The sequence below is a fragment of the Suricata suricatta genome, chromosome 8 (assembly GCF_006229205.1).
Source record: "Suricata suricatta isolate VVHF042 chromosome 8, meerkat_22Aug2017_6uvM2_HiC, whole genome shotgun sequence".
NCBI classification, from domain to species: domain Eukaryota; kingdom Metazoa; phylum Chordata; class Mammalia; order Carnivora; family Herpestidae; genus Suricata; species Suricata suricatta.
Genome location: NC_043707.1, coordinates 36719964 through 36741643, shown reverse-complemented (window position 1 = coordinate 36741643; position 21680 = coordinate 36719964). Strand labels below are relative to the sequence as shown.

At 59.9% G+C, this 21680-nt stretch overlaps 1 protein-coding gene across 1 annotated transcript in view; it reads right to left on the bottom strand.

Moving 5' to 3' along the window:
- MAD1L1 (mitotic arrest deficient 1 like 1) overlaps window positions 1-21680 on the bottom strand; it is a 288983-nt gene that overhangs the window by 228973 nt on the left and 38330 nt on the right. The window contains exons 7-8 of the mRNA XM_029945762.1: window positions 20687-20739; window positions 11180-11266 (exon numbers count right to left, since the gene is read on the bottom strand). Coding sequence (XP_029801622.1) covers window positions 11180-11266; window positions 20687-20739 — 140 coding nt within the window. The remainder of the gene's footprint in view (window positions 1-11179; window positions 11267-20686; window positions 20740-21680) is intronic.

Sequence of the window (21680 nt, the reverse complement as noted above, 5' to 3'; positions counted from 1 at the left end):
CTGGGAGGGAGAGGAGCCACAGTGCTCTGAGCAGCAGCTGCCGCGGAGCGCCAAGCATGTGGGGCGGCTGACCCCGGGCTCCGAGTGGAAAGGTGTGGGACCAATGGCGTCCTCAGGGGCAGCTCCCCACGCACACATCCACGAGTCGTCCCACTGGTCCAGCAGGCGTGGGGCAGGGACAGTCTCCCCGCAGGCCCACGGGTATCCCAGGACCCACAGACAGCAGCCCCCCAGCAAGCGAAAGTCCGAGCAGATTGCCTAACAAGTGAGGCAGAACCACACTGAGAGGAGAGGGTCCAGGATACCAACAGCAAACATGCATCTCCTGCTTTTGAAGACCAAGTCCAGTTTTAGGCAGGAAGGCCAGTGGGGCCGAGTCTCTGCTGCAGAGCCAGAGCCGGGAGGAGGCCCGGCAACCACAGACTCCGCGCAGGACAGCGACGGTTGCAGAGCGCCTGCACGGTGTTGGTGGCTTCCGCCAAGGCCGGGTCTCCAAGGAGCGTGCGGAGCAGGGAGCGGCAGCCTGACTGTCCAGATGGAAGAGTGGCAGAGGTTCTGAGAACCTGATTGGATGGCGGCGGCCTAGAATCTCGGCTCCAACAATCAGGAAGAAGCCCTGGAGCCCAGCCCCCAGGGAGACAGCCAGCCTCTCCTGTCACCCAGCCACCATGTCAGTGGCTCCAGCACACACAGCGTGCCTCGGCCTCCTCGCTCCACGTGCTCCGTCAGAACCCCGGAGACAGCTCGAGGACCGTGCGTAAGAGTTGTGTGTGAGCGTCACCATGCGAAGCCAGGCAGCATCCAACACGGTGGCCGGCCGTGATGGAACCTAGGCATAGGGAATGCACCACCACGAGCTCCTTCCACGCCTAGCAGGACTGAAAACGTCTCCCTGGGGTGAGCTCAGGGCTCATAAGGAGGGAGTCCTCAGTCACAAGCAGCCAAGCGCCGGGTCGGCCCTTCCTCTCCCTATCCCCCATCAAAGGTCTGTAGACAAGGCTTGCCAAGGAAGGTGTGCCCGGGTGTCCCCTCCACCCACGGCCTGGGCCCACGGGGTTTGCGGCCCTGGCTGTCTAACCCAGCCCCATCTCTGTGCCTGCCCCTGGTCTCCAGAGGGACTGGCCACCAAGACAGAGCCCACAGCAGGTGAAAAACACGACAAAAGTGCCAGGAGAAACTGTCTTTCAAACACGTCCAGAGGCCAGCAGGGCAAAGGACGTACCATGAGATGGCCCACCAGCCGCAGGAAGAAACTGAGGGAAGCCCTCAAGGCTGGGATGTGAAGAGGCGTCCAGAGACTGCCTCCCACAGTGTCCAGCAGCACCCAGGACGAGGGTCTCCGTGTGGAGACCGACAGCGGCAACATGGGGACACCTGCTTCTGACACCGTGTCCGTGAACCCCAGTGCGTGGGGATGGCTGGCCCAATGGTGCAGACTGTGCCCCCCACACTGCGGTGGTGCCAAGTGACCCGGAAGCTTTTCATTCCCAGCTGGCTCCGTCGGTGACCCTCCTCAGCCTCAGTCTCCCTGGCTGTCCAAGAACTTTCCAGAGTGCAGGTCCACTGTTTGGACTCTAAGGAGGCCTCGTTTGGCTCCTCTGCACCGCACTGACTGCAGGGCAGGCCATGGCCATGTCTCTGTGGGTTCAGAAGCCCCCACTAGCCCGGAATCACCTGCTCGTCCCAGGGGCCAAGCCTGGCCTCCACACAAGACCCCGAGGCCGATGGACGTCCAGGGCATCCTGCTCCCATCCGGTCCTCAGTGACTCCCCTCAGCACCTCACCCTCGCCCATCCCAGAGCCTGACCAAGCTCACCGGGGCCCAAACACAGAGAAATGGAAGTACCAGCGGGACTATGACAGCCCCAGGCCAGCACCTGACACACCCTTTAAAATAATGACCCTGAAGAAGAGGGCAGGAGCTTGTACCCTCCCCACAGACGGGACGAGGGCACGGAAAGGGTGGCAACAGAGCAACGGAGCCGGGAACACGGCTGCCACCTCACCTGGGGCCGGGGCATCTCCTGCAGAAGCTGCCTCAGGTGCCTGTTCACAGCCGGTGCTGCGTCAAGCGGGGTGGGCACTGCCCACACTGGTATTGAGGGCGAGGGGCCTAGGGAGGAGGGCTCTTCGGGTCAGCACCCCAGCAGCGAGGGCGCGGGGCCCGTGGAGGAGGCTTTCTGGGAAGCAGCCTGGACCCACCCAGAAGGCTCTGGGCTGTGTAGAGAAGGGCTTAGTCCTGTCTACCTGACATTCCGTCCCCGCTCCCAAAGGAAGGCCAGGCACGGCCAGGGAGAGCGGAAGCAAGGCAGGGCCTGGGCCCAGCTGCAGATGGGGGAAGCAGGCCACAGGCCCACTCTGCCCAGTGTGGCCAAGGGCATGGCCACCAGGACCCCTGACACACTGACTTCCTGAGTAATTTTTCTACAGAACTGCTAAAGGACTAACTGCCCAGAAACAGATTGCATTTTGGGGATGAAAATTCTTTCCAGTGCTTGAATAAAAGGGGGAGTTTCACATTTGCTCCACTTGCACATCCCTTAACAATAAAAACTTATTTAAAAGACCATGAATATGCAAATTCCATTTTAAAATGGAAATGCAAAACACGTAAGAAAACAGTCTGGGTGTGAAGTACTAACGGCATCTCCTCTTGCTGACAAGAGACAATGCGAGCCGGGTGCTGCAGCGGGCCGACAAGCCATATCCAAGGCTTGGGGACAGCTCGGCCGCTCAGCCCAGAGCAGCCAGAGCCCTCCCCAGCCCTGCCCACGAAGGGGGGCGGACTGGCCTCTGCCACAGAGCCCAGCTCTCCCTGGCCCATTGCTGCCCTACACCCCGCCCACAACCAGGTGTCTGCTCAGGGCCCAGCCCCAGGTGCACAGCCCCGGGAGCACTGAAGGGGCAGTGGCCCTGAGTGTGGACCGGAGGCTGCCCATGGTGACATGCACACATGCACATGCCCATAAGAACCACCCCCACGTCACAGCACACCTAGTGCGGCCACCACAGGTGAGGGCCTTGCCGGCGGGAGGCTGATGAGTCCCGACACAACACGGCCAAGACACCTACGGAAAATTCCACCACCCTTGGTTGGGGCAGCTCAGGGGGCTTTGGGGACCCTCTCCTGAGGAGCTCTCTGTGGACAGAATGGGGCCCTGGGGCACACACTGACAGCATTTCTTGCTCCTCAAACTGTGGTCCTGGGAGCTGTGTGGAAACGTGGAACCTGCTGGCCCAGAACCTGCCTGTACACATCACGGGGGACCCACGATGCCTGTGCAGCAAGGGGACCATTTGGATGTCATGCCACAGATGCCACACGGCGCAGGAACCATCTCGGTCTCCAGCCCACCCAGGGCCCGCACGTGCGTCCTGATTCGCACTCTGCACGGCCTGTGAGAGGTACTGTTTCCTATGACACAGCGTGATCCCACCAGCCAGCTTGTCATTAGACTTACATGGCATGACCCAGACCCAGGCCCTGGATTCAGCCCCCCTACACCCACCCCTGTGCTGGGCTGGCACCACCAGGAAACCCTCAGGACCCCAGATGGACTGGGCTCTCCCAGGGGCGAGCAGCAGGGGAGGGACAGTCATGGTCCGGGCGATGGGGGCAAGTCCTACGTGTCCTGGCCGAGCTGGAGGGCGTCAGCTGAAGGTCTGCGCCCCCTAGGAGGCCTCAAGGTGCCTGGCCCGAGGGTCTCGCCGACACCGGTCAGAAGATGGCTGGGAGCCCCAGGGCCCACTGCTCCGGGAGAGGCGCCAGTGCAGACGCCCGCCCCCTGCAGCACCTCGCACTCATGCTCCCCCCACCCCCCCCAATGGGCTGCAGAATCCACAGGCTTGGGAGTGGCACTCCTGCATGGAAGCCAGGGACACGGCTCCAAGACGCTGTGCCAGGAGAGGCTCCCAGTGCCACAAACACCACCTCCCATCCAAACGTGGGCATGGCAGGTGGCTGCGGCGCCCCTAGCCCCGCGACCCTCCAGCAGCCCCAAGGGGCACACAGGTTCCTGGGTTCTCTCGTTCTCTTTCTCCTGCTGAGGGTCCCCAGAAGGGCAGGGGTTTACAAAGCAAAGCGAGGGGCAGTGAGCAGATACCCAGGAGCCTACAGGCTGACCCGGTGCAGGAAGGCAGCGGGGTCCTGCAGCGACACCCCTGCCCCACCCCAACCACCCCGAAGGCCCAGCTGATGTTCCCTCAGGTGACCGAGGGTTGAGGCGCCACCACGGCTGAGGGAAGGAGACAGGCCTGTACGGACACGCAGGTACCGGACATGAGAGCTTCCAGAAGGGATGAGGAACCTGCCTTGGCTCGTACAGGGAGAAAGTCTGCCTTTCACTGGGCCCAGACAGCTTGCTGGTGCCGTGCTCAGTGCGTGCGTGACAAACACCCCCAGGGAGCAGGCACTGTTGCGACCCCCATTTTGGAGAGGAACAAGTGAAGGTCTGTGGGCAGCCCCAACCCAAGTGGGCTGAGATGAGTGTCCCACCTCCCCAGCCATCAGGCTGGCTCAGGCAGCAGGGAGTCCCTGAGTCCTGGCAGACACACATCTGCATGGTCTGGCCTGCCCGGGGCCAGCCCGAGTCGGGCCACAGGGGCTGGGGACAGGAGTGGGAAACAGAACTCACGGCAAGTTCCCCAGGCAGATGCTTCCAGAGAAAGGAACACCTTCCAGGAGTACACGCAGGGCCTGGGCCCGACAATCGTCTACACCAGCGGACAGAGGAGACCCTGCCAAGGAGGATGGTGATGCCGAGTATGTCCTTCAAGACAGACGCATGGGGCCCACGCAGCAGGCAGGACGTCCTAGCCCTTGTTCCTCACATGCCCAATTCTCTGGTTTTGTTGTTTTTCACAGTTCCGACCACATCTAACTCAAAATCTACTCAGTCTGAGGAATGTTCCCTGCTCTACCTCAGAGCCAGAGGTAGAACAGATGCATCTCTCTGACCAAGCTCCCTTCTGCTTCTCGGAGCCTCTGCACCAGCACGAGGACACATGTGCATGGACATGAGCATACACACGTGTGCACACCCCCAACCCCTCCCCATGGGGCTTACCCACACTGCCCCCAGCACAGGCTGGGACACTCGCTGCCTTTCAGAGCCACGATCTCAGCGATGACACCCGCCTGTTCAGAGAGACGTGTGTCGCAGCCACGCAGAGGACACCAGGCTGTCTCCACCTGGGCAGCAGCAGTAAACCTGGAACAGGGAGAGCCTTTCCAGGAGCCACTGTGGGGATTTACAAAACTCACGGCTCGGAGGAAAGCAAAGCAGCCAAGCTTACCCTCTAGTGGGACGCATGGGAATGACTTGAAGCCACTCAGGCACCACAGCGTGAGGGAGAGCCGACCGCAGTGAAAGCTGGCCGCACCATGGCCGAGATGGGGTATCGAGTTGGGCCAGTGCGGGGCCCACCGCAGGCAACACCAGTGCCCACCCATCCCCCTCCACTGCCGCTGCATCTGGCTGCAAGGCGGGGGCGAGGACACGGGCACACAACGGTGACGTAAGGGGTGAAAGAAGCAGGGTCCCGAGGGCTGCAACGGACCACAGCCCTCCTGGCAGGTGAGATGGAATGCCCCAGAAGGTTCTGCATGGCCACGGCCGCCTGAGGGATACGGTCTGACACCTGTCTCCAGGGCACCTCCAGCACAACAACCCTGTGGGGCAGGGAGGTGGTGATGCAGCTGGCAGGGATCGGGTGGGGGGTGCGGGGTTCCAGGTGTGCTGTGCAGGTGGGGCCACAAGCACCGAGTGAGGTTTCAGCCGACTGAGCAAGACCAGCGGCCAACATGTGAGGCCCGGGCACCCACATTGCTGGTGTCACGCGCTACCGTGTGCTCAGTGTCACTCTGACCACACAGCAGCTGTGACTCCAAAAACCCAGACACATCCCCAGGAAGGGGACACACTAAACAAGCACGTAACGAAGATGCACTTTGTGGGCGTGACACACAGCCTAACGGGAAGCCTAACTCAGGTAGGAGTCCGCCCAGGCCGCCGGGAAATTCAAGTTAGCCAGGACCTGAGCAGAGCCCTGGGCCCCGCGGGGCCCCAGACAGGAGCAACCTCTACCCGAATCACAGGCTCCTCACCGTAACCACATCCGAAGCGACTTCCTGGTCACCCTCTGTGGACACACGAAGCCGGTCACTGTTCCTGCAGCTCTCACCAAAACCCCACCAGTCGGCTCTCCCACCTGACACCACCACCCTCCCCACGGACCAGGGCCCGCGCCTCGGCGCCCTCCTCTGGCCACGCACAGGGGACAACTCACGGTGCTGCCCTCAGCCGCCCCAGAGGTCGCACCTGCCCCGTTCGTCACCAGGCGCTGGTCCACCCGATGCCGGCAGAGCCTCCGTACAGAGCTCTTGATGGCCCCGTGACAGTTACAGCCACCATCATCCTGACAGGTGAGGCAGAGAGGCCGATTCTGTTGCCCAGGGACACACAGCCCCCCGGGGGCGGGCCAGGACTCCAGCACCCGCGACGGTGACCTGCTTGCACTCCAGGCGCAGGGCTCCCTGCACACTCAGAAAACAGGTCCCCCTGGTCATCATGAATCTTGTGCGGCTGTCACCAGCCCCACTGGCCTCGGGACAGACTGAGAGCACCGTAACTCACCACAGACACAGGGTGACGGAGGTGACAAGGCCTAATCATACTGCGGGCAGTTTGAGAGGACGGCCCAAATGCTTCACACCAACAATGAGGAAAGAGCCACGCAAAGAATTATGACCCCGATGCTGATCCTAACCTAACCCCCTTGGACTGACAAGGCCCGTTGGCCGGCCAGATGCCGGGGACATGCACAGCTGAGGGCAGCGTGCACAAGGACTGCCCGCTGCCCACATCCCCTCATCAAGCGAGGCCTCCTCCAGGGGCTGCCCCAGTGCACCTAGTCAAGGCCCAGGTGCTCCTAGTGGTTCGTGGCCCGACAGCCTGAGGCCGAGGGCTCTTGGGAGGCAGCAGAGGCAGCAGAAGGCGACGCTTCAGACCACCTACAGCAGCGGGATGGCCAGAGTGAGAACGTGTTTCGGGCACAGCCCAGGGGCCGGGGACTCATCTGCCCCAAGCGCCAGGCCCACAGCAGGAACGCGCAGGGCAGGGGCTGCGGGGCTGGTTCTCCAGGGTCCCGGGCAGGCAGAGAGGCAGACAGCCCCCTGCCCCCACACCAGCCACCAGCTTTTTGTTGCTCACTCACACGGCAGCTGCTTCCTCAAACCCTGTCCAGGAAGGCCCAGGAGCCACGTCCCCACCGCAGCAGAGAAACAAGGGACGAGAGGCCACTGGGCAGCCACGTCAAGCACTTGGCAGCATGGGCATGGGCTCCGTCCTCAGGTGAACCATGCGGCACTCTGAATCAGACAGGCCAGCATCCAGATTCGAGTGTCCCACCTACGGCTCCGGTGTCTCCGCAGCACAGAATAAGGAGGGAGCACCGAGGGAGCGCCTGGGAGCCTGAGGAGGGTGCTTGGGCTCCCAGGTGGGACGCCATGTGCAACGCACTGGGCGTGCAAACCCTCAGCGCTCCCTCTGTCACGACCATGGTCTCCAGCGTGCATGAGAGGCACCAAACTCTGGAGTCCACTCTGTCCCCACTGTGTCCCCGACTCCCCACTGTGAGCCGTCATTTGTGGTAAGGCACAGAAACCCCAGATACCACAGGCCACAAAGCCCCACCCTCATCTGTGGCTCCCTGTTCGAAGTGCCATCAGAGCACATCAGTCTGACAGAGGCCGGCGTGGCCGTGGTTTGGGCCACGCATGAAAACCACTCCCGGCCACAAAGGCTCTAGAAGCCAGCTGTGAGCCACGCCAGGTTGCATGCTGGGGCTGGGCTGTGTGCTAAGGCCCAGCGAGGGCAGAGACAGCTCATGGCAGCATCAAGTGAGCTCTGGGCAGAGCTCGGGGACAGAGGACACACCTAGGCCCTCCAGTCACCGTGTCCCCAGCACACAGTCTGTGGAAGAGCATCAGCCTTCAGTCTCCAAGAACCAAAACTAAACCTACAGCAGCAACGACAGAAAGACAAGGTTCCCTGTGCTGTAATTAAAGTCCTACCTGAAGGTGCCACCACACCCATCGAGTCAGTGACCACGATGCCCTGGAGCTGCCAGAGAAGCCACGAGAGGGGAACCCGTGGAAGGCCTGGCCTGAGGACTCACACCCCCCTCTGAGGGGAGGGCTGCCCTAGTGCCAGCCAGACCCCCTCCTGACTCCCAGCCCCACACCATGGAGGTCTCCTGACCTCCGGGCGCACCCTCATACCTCGCCTCAGCCTCCAAACAGCCCTTGCGGCAGACACGAGTCTCACCGTGACGCGAGGAAATCAGACCTCAGGACTCAGGTAAACGTGCATGAAAACAGCACAACCACTGGAAGAACACACCTCTGCCCCCCACCCCCCTGCAACCTAGAGGGCTCTGGAAGGGCCCTGTCTCTGAAGGCCCCAGCCTAACACTGGCCTCATGGCCTCCAGGCCCCAGGCACGGACGCGCAGGGAGGCACCCACGGCTCCAGGCCCTGGGCACAAGGAGGTGCACATCCCAGTCAGACTGGTGGCAGTGTGGGACCAGAGGCACCAGCAGCGAGGTACGAGCCCACTCAGCTCCACCCTGAGTTTGGCCAGCCCATGGCTCGGTGATCTGCCTTCCCCCATGTGAGGGGCTTCTTGAGCACCAGATCCTTCCCTGAATGAGGAGGCAAGGCTGGTGTATGCGGCCTGATTGGAAGCTGCCCCAGAAGGACCCAGTGAGGGACAGACCTAAAGAAACCTGGGGACCGAAGTCATGGGGCCCTCCCCCTGCCTGGGCACCATAGCTTCAGGTCACTTGTCCCCCCGCATTCTCGGCCGCCAGCCAATGCGCCTTTTCCTGTGTGCCCGTGATTTCCGCTGCATTGGCTGTGAAGATGAGAAGTGAGGCCCCACCGTCCTGACCAGGCCTCCCGCCCTCCACGCAGAGGGTTGTGACTAACAACCATATCGCCTTCTGGCCCAGCATGAAGGATTCCAGGCACACAGGTCCCCTCTGTCCCAGCAGGAAGGGGCGCACATCACAGGGTCCCCGCCATCCCTTCCCAGGGCCTGTGCATCAATCTATCATGAACAAGCACGGTGGGAGCCACAGGGCCTCCCTCCTCCCCAAACGCTCAACCCCTCTGAAACCAAACTCTCCTCTGGGAGGCGGGGGCAGCTGCGGCTCCTCCTGCAGGGCCATGGCCCTGGACAGGGCCACACTGGGAGGGCCGGTCCACCCTGCTGACCGTGTGCAGACTGAGCTGGACATCAAGGGCCGGCTCTCACTGGATGCCGGAGATGTACCCTTGCTCCAGGGCAGCTGCCTCACCCCCGGAGGTTCCTGACCTGTGGACAAGGTGCCTGGGGGTCCCCCGTGGGGTGATTACTGCCGGAGGCAGAGGCCACTCCCAAGCCGATCCCGAAGCAGAGATGCAAAGGTCACTCCACACTCATACCGGCAAGTGAACATGCAGTGGGGCCCCGCAGACGGAGCACCTCTGTGTCCCCGTGCCCCCCACATGGAAGCCGCCTTCCTGCCACCTCACAGTTGGGCCTGAGAGAAATGAGGATAAGTTTCCTTCCCTTTGACAGTTCATTCTGTTTCAAATTCAAAGTAAAACGAAGAAGATCATCTAGAAAAATGTAAAAGCTTCAATTTCAAGTCACTTTTAATGCCTGTTTCATCTGACAGTAGCTTTGAAAGCAAAAGGCAATCTTTATCGTTTGAGGTTTTTAAGCTAAATTGACGTGATTATGTCCAACATAACCAGATGCTTCTAAAAGCCCATTTTCAAAGTGACATCAACCCCCAAAATAAGAAAACCTTCCCTCTGGCTACCGATGAATCTTTAAGACGTCACGTCCACACAGGGCTGGGGCCGGCTCTTCAGACCCCTCAGCTGCGCCCCCTCGAGAGGCCCTCGGGGAGCAGAGGAGCTCAGGCAGCCCCGTCTGGCGGGCAGGGCTCCGGGGCAGGCCCCGCGGCTGGAGGGGGCCCAGCCAGCGGCGGGGGCAGCTCTCTCCTCTGTGCCTGCAGACGAGTCGCAGGAGAGGGCAGGAGGGCCACCCTGGGAGAGCCTGGTGTGGCCTCAGGACAAGCATTTGGTCTCTGTCCCCTTTCCTGGCACTGAGCTCCTAAGAGCCTTGGGTTTCTGAGGTAAGAGAGTACTTTGTCACTTGGCACAAGCCCCTGGCAACCTGAGACCCGTCCAGGCTAATGAAGGGACTGCAGGTGGGGGCTGAGCGCCTCACCAACAGCCAGTGACTTCAGCACGGAAACTCCATAGACAGCCCAGAGAGGGGCTCAGACAGCATCTGAGTTGGGGAGCATGCCCGGGTGCAGGGAGGGGCGCGCCCAGAGAGTGCATGGATGCTCTATGCTCCCCCCCCCCCACTCCTGGTGTCTCCCCCACCTGGCTACTCTGACTGCAATCTTTGGAACAAACCAGTGAAAGCATGTGAAGCATTTTCCTGAATTCTGAGCTGTTCTAGCAAATCCTGGAACAGGGCTGGGGTGTTGCAGGAGGCCCTGGATTTGCAGGCAGCCTGGGGGCCCAGGACTAGAGACTGGGATCTGGAGTAGGGGCAGCTTGTGGGGCCAAGTCCTTCACCTGCAGGGCCAGGTCAGAAGGGGGTGGAATGACAGAGCACCAGCTGGCCTCACAGGGTTGGAAGTGGCGTTTGTTGTCGGGAGGAAAAACCTAACACTGGAGAAGTCACACAGAGGTCAGCCTGGGGGCCTCCCCCCAGGGAAGAGACTCCTTCCTCACTATGCCCCCGTGGGGGATGTTCCTGTCACCTGCCGCCAGGGGTGCCGGGCTCCCACTGCTCTCCGTGGACCTTCCTGAGCACATGGCTCTGCACGCATAAAAACATGAAGATACCTCCCCCTGCGGTCCGGGGGCCACACCACTGAGGAGTCAGTCGGAGCCCACGCCATGGCCAGGACAGAGAGGCTCTGGGTCCGGGCACAAACCCTTCCTGTGGCCCCCAAGCGCCAGGAGGGCAGCAGCCACCTGGTAGCAACATGCTATCTCGGCAGGGTCCCCATCTGCACCCCCAGACCAGCCCAGCTCCCACTCGCTCAGGCCGAGGCCCCGGCTCCTCAAAGCGGACGCACCCACGACCACCAGGGTCAGCACGCCTACCTGCTGGTGACAACGTTGTTCCTGTCCTGCAAGGCAAGCTCGCGCTGCTGCAGGTCAACGATGAAGCTGGACAGGTCCTCCGGGGTCCTGCGGGGTCAGGAACACATATTAGTGTCAGCCGTGCCCTGGAGGGGACCTCATTCTGTGAGTCCCACACCTGGGACAGGTCGAGTCCCACACACCACTGGCAGGCCAGTGTGGCATGGCCCCACACGCACCCCACGACGGGCTCAAACCGCAGCTGCACTGGCCATGTCAACTACTGAGCGGCTACTGGTCAGTATGGTGCCAAAGGCCCTCTTCCCAGCCTCTAATGGCACCTCGGCACCGGTTCCCAGGAACACCCTGCTACCGGACCAGGCCTGGGGCCCTGCTGCCCACAGCCTTGCCTCTGCACGGACCGCCAACCCGCTGCCCCAGGCCCTGTGGTAGCCCACCCCGGGCTCACAGTGATCGTCCCCAAGTTGTCCCAGGACGACCAGCACCTTCCAGAAGAAGACCACTCCCCATGCTGTCCACCGGGCTCCCATGCGTGTGCAGGGTCTCTCGGGGACCCTCAGGGTCTGCCACCACTATGCTGCCCATCAGCGGTCCACGCTGAAGCCCCGCGCAGCCTAGCTCCTCACACACCAGAGCCCCTGTGAACCACACGCTTCCCACGGGGGCTCGCCGACTCTCCCCCTCGCAGTCGCCCTGGAAGCCCCCCCGCCACCGCCACCCGAGGAAAAGCCCCTTGCTGGGCCTGTGGGGATGCCACACTCCTCCCCAGATGACAGGATTTAAGAGACCTCACGCAAGACCGTCACCCAGGAGCAAGAGGCTGAGCCGGCCTTGGATGTCAGCTCCCATTCTTCTGGGAGCTTCCTCAAGCTCTCCGACCTCAGGACTTAAAGATGCTGGCATGAACAGAAAGTAATCTTTGCAAGCCGGGAGGGGTTTCTTTCTGAAACGTCCTACAGAGATACTCAAGCAGTCGTTCTCTGCGTTACACAGTCGGAGGCATGTGCAGACCATGACTAGCCCATACAGAGGACTGTCAGCAGAGGGCCACCCACTCTCTCGGGGCTCTCGGGGACTGAGGTGGCAGCTTTCTCTCCCCGAGGGCCGGTGGCCCTCGGCTCCTTCCCGCCATCTGGAATCCAGGCAGAGTGGGGAGCGCGTGACACCAATTTAGAAACTAGCTTCATGCCTGGAGGCCGGCATGGGGGCCCCGACAGTTAGAGGCGGTGACTAGCCAGACTCACCCTCACCAGGCTCTCTAGCCTCCTTCCAAGAGAGAGAATTGGAATGAAACAACTTAGTGAAGAGGAGAAACCCGTAACGGTTCTGAAGAGGAGAAAAGTGAACTCAGTAAGTGGTCCCTGGGAGAGGCATGAAGCGGGCACCCGTATCCCCTGCCCACAGGGGACTGACCCAGGCCAGCATGCATGGGCCACCCACGCGTGTACACACACATGAACACACACCCAGCGGCACCCAGGACCTGGGACTCTTTGATCCTTCAGCTCAACACGCAAACGGAGGCCATCAGGCAACCAAGTACTGTGAGACTTCTGGGCAGCCATCAGGGCCTGGCTCCACAACCAGAGCAATCAGCAAACCGCTTTCCCTCCCCTCCTCTACCTCCCCTCTCCTCCCCTCCCTCGGAGACAACACCAGCCCAGACAACATAGACCCTGGCCTGAGGCGCAGATGTCTGAGGCCTCAGTGGCCTGGGCCCACACTGCCCTTCCCGGAGCGGGCAGGTGGTCCCCACACAGCCCTCACGGGCCTGTGGCAGACCCTCAGTGGGCTGGTCCTTGGCCACAGTCTCAGCCCCCAAATCCCAGGTGCCACCATTCAGAGGAGCCACCTCTTCCTCGCAGAGCAGGGATGCGGGCTGCAGGGCCTGCCTCACCCATGTGACCCCTGCAGACAACTAGACTGCATGCCCGATGCCAAATCCGCCCCTGCCACAGGCCGGCCTGCAGCTGCCGGAGGCCACGCCGCCACCCCACAGGCTTTCCCTTGGTGGCCTACATACAGGGCCCAACACCCATGGTTCTGACTCTGGCTGCATCAGGGCCCAAGGAACCATCCGGTCACTTCTGCCAGCACTCAAAACCCATGCTCCAGAATCCCCCACCAGACCTCAGCGACAGAGAAGACATGGGACATCTTTTAAGGAAAGAGATGGAGCGGGATCAGTCACACCCAGACAATGGCAGTTTGGAGTGTCAGTGCGACAGGGCCCCTCGGGCCTATTTCCAAAAGCCTGAGCCCCAGGCACATTGCAGCACGAGCGGCCATCAAGCACACAGGAGCAGGAAAAGACGGGAACCTTTACAACCGTCTTGTGAGGTACACAAGCCAACCCACTTAACACCATGTGGGAAACAAGGACAAGGCATAGGTGACAAGGACAGTGATGTGTCACACTTTATTACATAACTGAGGCACACAAGGTCCAACGTGAAATAAGTAATTAAGACATTAAACCGTGTGCAGTCCTGCGCACCCTCAGTTCTGCAGCTGATCAGTAAGAAAACACATTCTGCTGGAGGACCACTGTGTATGAGCTTTAGATAGAAACAGTGCATGGAGTACGAAGGTTCCGGAATGTTCCGCATGAGAAATAGGACAGAGAGGTGGGTTTTGCAATGCATGGACACTCTAAAGCCAAAAGGGTGAGCTGGGGGTGGGGTGGGGTGCCCAGCTACTGGTGACCTCTCAGGAAGCTGCCCCAGCACTCGCTGTGCTGTGAAAATGTGCCCTAGGAGAGGATGTGGGTGGATTGGGCACCGAAGCACTCAAACTAACCAGGTCCCTGGGGCACGGTGGAAGACCTTCAGGAGGGCTCTGGGGGCAGCACAGACAACAGCAAGGGGGAATTCGCTTATCCTCAGGGCTCCGTCAAGCAGCTCTTCCAGGAGGCAGCCCAGGACAACTTCCCTGTCTGGCGTGTGGCCCCTAGACATGGCCGTGCCGCCCCACTACTCACGAAGGGTCGGGCCGTTGGACAAGGTAAGACGTGTAACCGCAAGGGGAGTCCACACCCGCCAAATCGAGAGTGCTCTCCCAGGAATGTGCCTCAAGGAGGCAACAACATGTGGCTCCATAGGTGGGGCAGCGGTCTGTCTTAGGAAAGGCGGTGGAATGCCCCTAACATAACATTTGCCCTCCTCACCAGCATCCAGCTTGGTTGTTAAGGGCCTTCACCTCCAGAACTTTTTCATCTTCCCAAACTGAAAACCAGGTCCTCATCAAACACCCCCTCCACACCTGTCCCCACCACAGGCACCTCTACCTGCAGTCCTCCTGTGGCTGGCTTGCGTCACTGAGCACCACGTCAGAAAGGGTCCCCCATGTTAGGGGTGACGTGAGCACGCCCTTCCCTCCTCAGGCAGCACGACATGCCAGCATGTGGATGGACCCTGTCTTGTCTCTCTGTCAGGGTGCAGCTATGTGCTCAAGTCTCTGCCCCCGACTCCTGGATGTGTGCCCAGAAGCAGAATAGCTGGCTCATCCTCAGTGTTCTGGGCAGCCACCATGCTGTCTCCGCAGCGGCTGCCCAGCTACATTCCCCACGTCACTGTCCCTAATGTTTAAAAAAAAAAAAAAAGCTCCATAACGAACAGGAAGTAGGTTTTCCACCTGAACACGGGCTTTGTCTGCCTGTGGGACTTGCTGCTGGGCGGGGGGGGGGCAGCAGCTGCCACAGCATCACACCGAGGGGCAAGAAACAGCAGGCGCCCTCACGGGACCAGGCAACGGGGCGTGTGGGGCTCCGCAGGGGGGGGCTCTGAGACGGAGCGGGTCATCTAGAACGGGAACAGTGACCTATGTCATCTGGATCCACTCCAGTCCACACACCTGCACCTCTCGATCCGCAGGACTGAACCCTGGGACATGGGCCCGAGGTCCCCATGCTTTCAACACATAGCCCAGAGCCCCGGGCACATGCAGAAAAACAGGCAATCCCCGAAGCAAAAAAGCCTATAGATGCTGCAGGACAGCCACCGAGAAGGTCATGCCACCAGGAAGCCACCTGCCGCACATGTGACAAAGAAAACATTCTCTGAGGTTCTCTCTCAGCCTGAGGGGAACTATGAGACTCGGGAATTAGCTCCCAATCAAACAGAAGAACCCCAGAAGACAAGGCCATGAGCCACACGGCCCTCGTTTTATGGCAGGGGCAGAGAGGAACAGAGCAGTCAGACTGCGTGCCCACACCACACAACCCATGACCACCAGGCTTGGGGCACATTCAGGCTGGTTCCCTACAACAGGACACACACACCATGCCGTGAAAACAGTAAGGAGAGGTGACAGGCATACGATTCTGAAATGCTAACATGAGGGGGTTTTTTGACACCAAAAAATACACACACTGAGAAAAGCAAAACCAGAGAGTAAGATCAATAAGCTTAAAAATGCATCTGTGCTGAGGGCACCTGGGTGGCTCAGTCAGTTAAGGATATGACTTCGGCTCAGGTGAGGATCTCACAGTCTGTGGGTTAGAGCCCTGCGTCGGGCTGTGTGCTGACAGCTCAGAGCCTGGAGCCTGCTTCGGATTCTGTGTCTCCCTCTCTCTCTGCCCCACCCCCACTTGTGCTTGGTCTTTCTCCCCCCCCCCCAAAATAAACAATATAAAGAAGTTAATGCCTCTATGTGGAGAAAAGAACAGGGAGAAAACAGAGAATGTCTAAGAGCAAGCAAGATCCCAACCACAACAACGGAGCTCTGCCCCCCTTCCCTCTATGAGAAGTTTCCACATCCTGAGAATGCATCCCAACCGGTGCTTCTCAGAGCTGCACGTCCAAGCTGTGGCTGTGGGCTCGGGGGCCATGGTGGCCAGCGCTGACCAGCTGAGACTGCACATGTCCCCAACAGGGGTCCTCACCGTCCCAGCCCGGCAGCCCAGGGGGGACCCACACTCGCTGTGGCATCACGGAGGCCGGGTGTGGGAAGCTACTTGGGCCCCATTGTCTTCAAAATGCAGGTCAGCCGGCCCCCCGGGCAGGCTGTGCTCAGCGAGTGGGGCTCAATCTGCCATCCTGGAGCCCCAGGCCCCTTTCTCCAGGGGCCTGACCGGTGGCGATGAAGGAGGCAGATGCGTGCACTGAGTGTACAGCGAGTCATTTGCCTCACACCTCTGTGCGCCTGTCCAGCCACGCACGTCTGGGGCTGAGCACAGAGGAAAGAAGGTGGAGCAGAGACGCCCGGTGTGCTGCCAGGAAGAGGCGGACGCAGGCGGAACACGCCCAGTGAGGAGGAGGCCCGGAGGACGGGACTTGGACCTCTGGGCCTCGAACAGGGCACTGTTCGTTCAAACCTTAGGGAGGCACCCTGACCTGTAGGCAGGGCCCAAGGCCCATCCTCGAGAAGCACCCTCTCCTCCACCCAAAGGGCCATGTGAGTCCGGCAGGTGCCCAGGGAAAGCACTCCAGGATGAGGTCCCTAAAACTGCACCAACCACTTCGCAAGCCTGGGCTCAGACAATATGCCCAGGGCAAGTGCTTGTATTCACACAGCTCAGCCCACAGGGCCGCCGCCGCACCGGTGTCACCAGGCAGTTGCGAGGAGGGCCGAGCTCGGCGGAGCCCGTCAAAGGGGGTCTTTAACATCCCAGACATGATGTGAAGTTCTTATGACAAGAACTCATGTGTTAGGTGTCTAAGCACAGAACACCTAACACCACCTGGCCACACGGTGTGCCACATGCCCAGAGCCACTGGAAATGGCCAGCCGGAGAAGCCCAGTGACAGAAGACGGGGTGCCCCCGCACACACGTGGCATAGTACGAGCCAGGGTACCGGGACACAGGATGCCTGGGGGAGGTGGGCGGGGACGAGGAGAAGAAGCCCTGGGATCCAGGGATCCGAAAGCCACACCTGCATACCAGCCACGTGTCTTGAGCGCTCAGCTGCTGAGGAGCCGTGGACTGATTACCAGACAGCGTGGCTTCACCATCAACAAGTCAGAGGCCATGGGCCGGAGCACCTCCACCCCTGCTGTGTGGCCAGAGCTGCTCAGGGAGGTTTACCGAGGGCACTACGGGGCCTGGCTGAGCACTCACGGTGAGCAGGACTGGGGCCAGGGATCAGCCCGGACCGAGACTTCCTGTGCACACACTAGAAAGTGGCCAGAGGACCCTCCACTCGGAGATGACAGGACAATGACTGCTCCCACTGCAGCACGAGCCATGACAGCTGCTGCTGATGCCTCTGACAGGGGGGTCTTCAGGGAGTAAGGCGTCTTTGGCTCATGGGGCTGCTCATCATGGCTGGCACTCAGCTGCACTTGTGGCACGGTGGGGGCGGAGGGGGGGGCACCCCATGGTGACACTCCAGGAAAGGCAGTCGGGCCCGGCAGCGGCTACTCCGAGGTTCATGCTAGCACGTGCCAGGGCTCCTGTCAAAGCCCAATGTGCCCATTTCCGAGTCTACAGGACGTGAGACACAGGAGTTCAACTTCTAAAGTGAATGAGGTCCCAGGTCCGCATCCAGGAAGCTACCCTCCCCAAGAACAACGTCCCCAGTCTGGGCCTCGTCCAGGAAGCTACGTCCAGAGGGGGGCTTGGGATGGGGGTCCCAGAGCAAGGGGATGAGCCCCTAGGGAAAGTATGCAGAACCAGGAGTGGAAAACACTGCACAGCAAAACTCAGCTTAAACCCCCGAGGACAGACATTCATGACTACCAAGTCACAGGGCAACAAGGTGTCCCATTAAATCAGGGGTGCCCGGGGTCTCAGCTGGTGAGGCCTCCAGCTGTGGCTCAGGTCATGCCCCACATCGGGCTCTGTGCTGACAGCTCAGAGCCTGGAGCCTGTTTCAGATTCTGTGTCTCCCCCGTCCCTGCCCATCCCCCTCTCATGCTCTGTCTTTCTCTGTATCAAAAATAAATAAAACATTAAAAAAATTCTTTTAATAAAAAAGAATTGCAAAAACATCAGGTTTTTCTGGATAATGTGGCACGGGAGTGTGGGGTGGTGGTGGTCGGGAGGGCCATGTCACCGAGTGCTGAGCTGTGACAGAAGCTGGCACTGGTCCCAGGATGGGGAGAGGCAGCTATGGTCTTCCCGAAGAGAAGGAGGAACTCCCCGCATCCTCAACGTGGGCCAGTCCTCACGGGGACACAGCGCTGTCTTCCCTGCTGTGCCCGGCCCTGGGGCTACTAAGCTGGAGGGCAGACACTCTAGAGCAAGTGGCCACTGATGGTCCCAAGACCAAAGGTACCCACAAAGGTCACCCCTCTTGTCCCTAAGTGACATGTTGGCCACGTGGCAAGCAACAGCTGTCAGTACAACTTCTAAAGCTGCCCCATTTCCCAGATAAACAGAGAACCAGTCACTCTTTCCCCACGGACGGTGGCTGGCAAATGACAGATGGAGTCTCTGGCTCCAGCTGCCCACCACTCTCCGCCCCATGCACGCACCTGAAGGCCCACAAGCCAGCAGCTGCCTGAACCGCTACCCCCAATGTCAACACTGTCTGCACACTGAGACAGGCCTACCCCTGCTGCCACAGCCTGACCAACCAACTCTTGCCCATCAGCAGCCCTCCGCTGGGGCCCCTCTGCCCAGGAGTCTACAGGCAGCCACTCCAGGAGCCCCTCTTGCCTCCCTGTGCTGGAGCTCAGGCCCCCCTCCTCACTACTCTCAGCTCAGTGTCCAGCTCACGGTCCCTGGGCTCCCCTGCCCCAGCTGGCTGTGAACCTCTGCACTGGCACCCCCTCAGGCCTTCCCTGCTCTCTCTCGGGATAGCCCAGCCCCCCTCAGGCTCCCTCACTGTCCCCTCCCCTCTGGGCACCTCCTACTCTGGCCCAAAATCCAGCTCTTGTGTTCCCTCCTGGCCTTGCCCCAGGCTGGACCCCCAACATGAGAGCCTGGGTCCTGCCTGGGGTCACCCCCATTCTTCTCCATCTTCTCCATTTCTGGAAATCAAATCGGTTGGGCCAGCCACCAGGACAAGCCCGTAGTCCCTGGGGCCACATCCCCCAACTGCTGTAGCATCAGTACAGATCCAGACACGGCTGCTCACACGGGCTCTGCTACGACCGTCTGGTGGCCTCCTAGTCCAGCCCCTGGATCCCGTACTGGCCTCCAAGCATCAGCCTGCAACTCAGCAACCACAGTGAGTACTTGAGAGTATAAGACAGGTCACATGCCTCTTGTCCAACTCAGAAGCGCCTCCACAAGGCCATGGAGCCGCCAAAGTCGCCACCGGAGCTCACGAGGCCTGGTGCCCTCCTCAGGGCCCCTACAGGTTCCGCTTCTGGAAGACTCTTCTCCCAGGTGTCTATGCAGTGCACCCCTCATCAGCTCACTCAGGTCCCCGCTCAAATGTCCCCGAGGCCTCCTCTGGGTCTGCCCCCAGCACCCTGTTCAGACCTGTAGCCCCGGCCCACCCGAGCCTCTGTCCCCCGGCCCCACCCCTACTCTGTTGCAGAGCACCTCACTGTCTGAGATGTGCTAGGTCTTAGCCACGCCCTGACTCGCCCTTCCACTTCAACCGGAGCGCAAGCTTCAGACGAGCAAGATACTGTTTGCTCTTCTGTTTGGCTTCTCTCACTGGCGGTAACCTACAAGAGCTCCTGGCCCGGAAGCAGGGTCACAATAAGCAACAGTTAGATGAACACGAAATCATGACACCTTTGCAGAGCCATAACAGTCCAACTAAAATGTGTCCGACCAGAGCTGGAACTCAGACCACTGGATTACTGATCAAACACATCACAGCCCAGCCACATCCTGGAGTCTGTTCAAAATCAGAGGAACGAAAGACTCTTCCCATAGGTTCACACAGGAAGGGTGGAATGCAGGGCTACATAACACACAAGCAGCAGAACGTGAGTACTACGCACCTTTTGTGGGAGAGCAATATGACGCATGCACACAGGGCTGTGCAGGTCCGCGTACGCATAAAAACGTCCAGAAGGACAAACGAGACAAAAACGGCAACTTCCTGTAGGGCAGCATGAAAACTGGGTAGGATATTTATTGCTACGTGCCTTTTTCATAAGTTTCAGCCTTCATACCCAGGAAATACAATATCTACTCAGAAAATAATTTTGAAAATTTAGCACTGTAAACTTACACTACATAATTCGATAGGACACAATCTTCTTCTAAAAAGAAAAGCATCATCCCCTAAGTTAGCACACAGGGATCTAAACACTGCCAAACAACCGCGTGTCAGCATCCGCAGCGGTCCCTGCTGTAACGGGAAGACGCCCTTCTCTCCAAGTGGATGGCTTCCCATCTGGCACAAAAGGACCGCTGGCTGATCCCGATCTCTGGCTGATGCTAGGAGCCCAGGGCTTTCCACTCACACATCTCAGACGTCCTCATTGAAGCCATTACCAGTACACAATCGTCCCCATGCGGCCAACTTGTTCAAGGGTGGAGTTTCACCTCCCACTGTTTACATAAACCCCAGACCGTAATCCACGGTTCTGGCTTTGCGTCTTGCAAACGGACACCTGAAAGCTGCCTAAATCTGACAGCTCTTCCCCTCAGTCTCGCACCTTTGGCTCTCTGCATTCAACACAGATTTTGGGCAGTTTTCCTCGGAAACTTTCTGAAGCCCTCAGCTTTGTGTTCACAGAGACACTGTTTCTTTCACACTTAGCTTTCAATGGCCTCCGTAATGTTGAGGGGAACGATGTGATTATGGCAACATGTGCGCATCTGCCAGAGACGGGCACTCTTCGGTGGAGCCGTAGCACCTCATGTGGGCCAGGCTTGAGATGGCTGGCAAATTCCAAAAAGACGGACACAGGGCGAGGGGCTCATTCCATGGAGGGGGCAGCAACGGCACAAACAGGGGCTCCTCCAGGCAGGGGGCCTCCTCAAGTCCTCAGAGGAACCGTCGTTCTTCATGACTTAAGGGTAGGGACGGGACCACACGTGCTCCTTAAAGATGTGCTTTTCTGTGTATAATACGTGTCACATGTTAGGAAACGAAGACTAGCTGGGGCCCCAGGCACCCACTGAGCTACAGGAGGATTTCACACTGTCTCAGAGACAGACGGGAGCAAATCAATAAATGACAGGCTCTGAGTCCACGGAGCCACATGAAGCATGGAGGGAGGATGGGAGGGATGAGGGGCATGGGGAACAGATGCCCTGCTGGGTAGGGACCCCCCCCCACCCCAAGGAGGGCGGTAACATGCTCCGGGTCAGGTCAGGACCCATGGTCACAGGCTGGGGCTCACTAACGGGACGTGGGTCCATGGATCCGTGTTTGAGAATGAGCCTGTGGCTAGAGTTCCAGCGACTGCAGTCTGATCTCTAACCGGTGAGACGTGCAGAGGACCCTCGGGCTCCTCACCTCCATCGGGCCTGTCGGGGTCTCGAGACCTCTCCTTAAGTGACTCTGGCACAACTAGACACTCCCCTCGTGTGGTATGTCCACACAGACGGATGCAGGGGCGAGCAAACTTCTGGCGAAGGTCAGCAGCAGACACCGGACGCCACCAGCCACCAGGCCAGCAAGTCGGCTTACCTGCCTTATGGAAA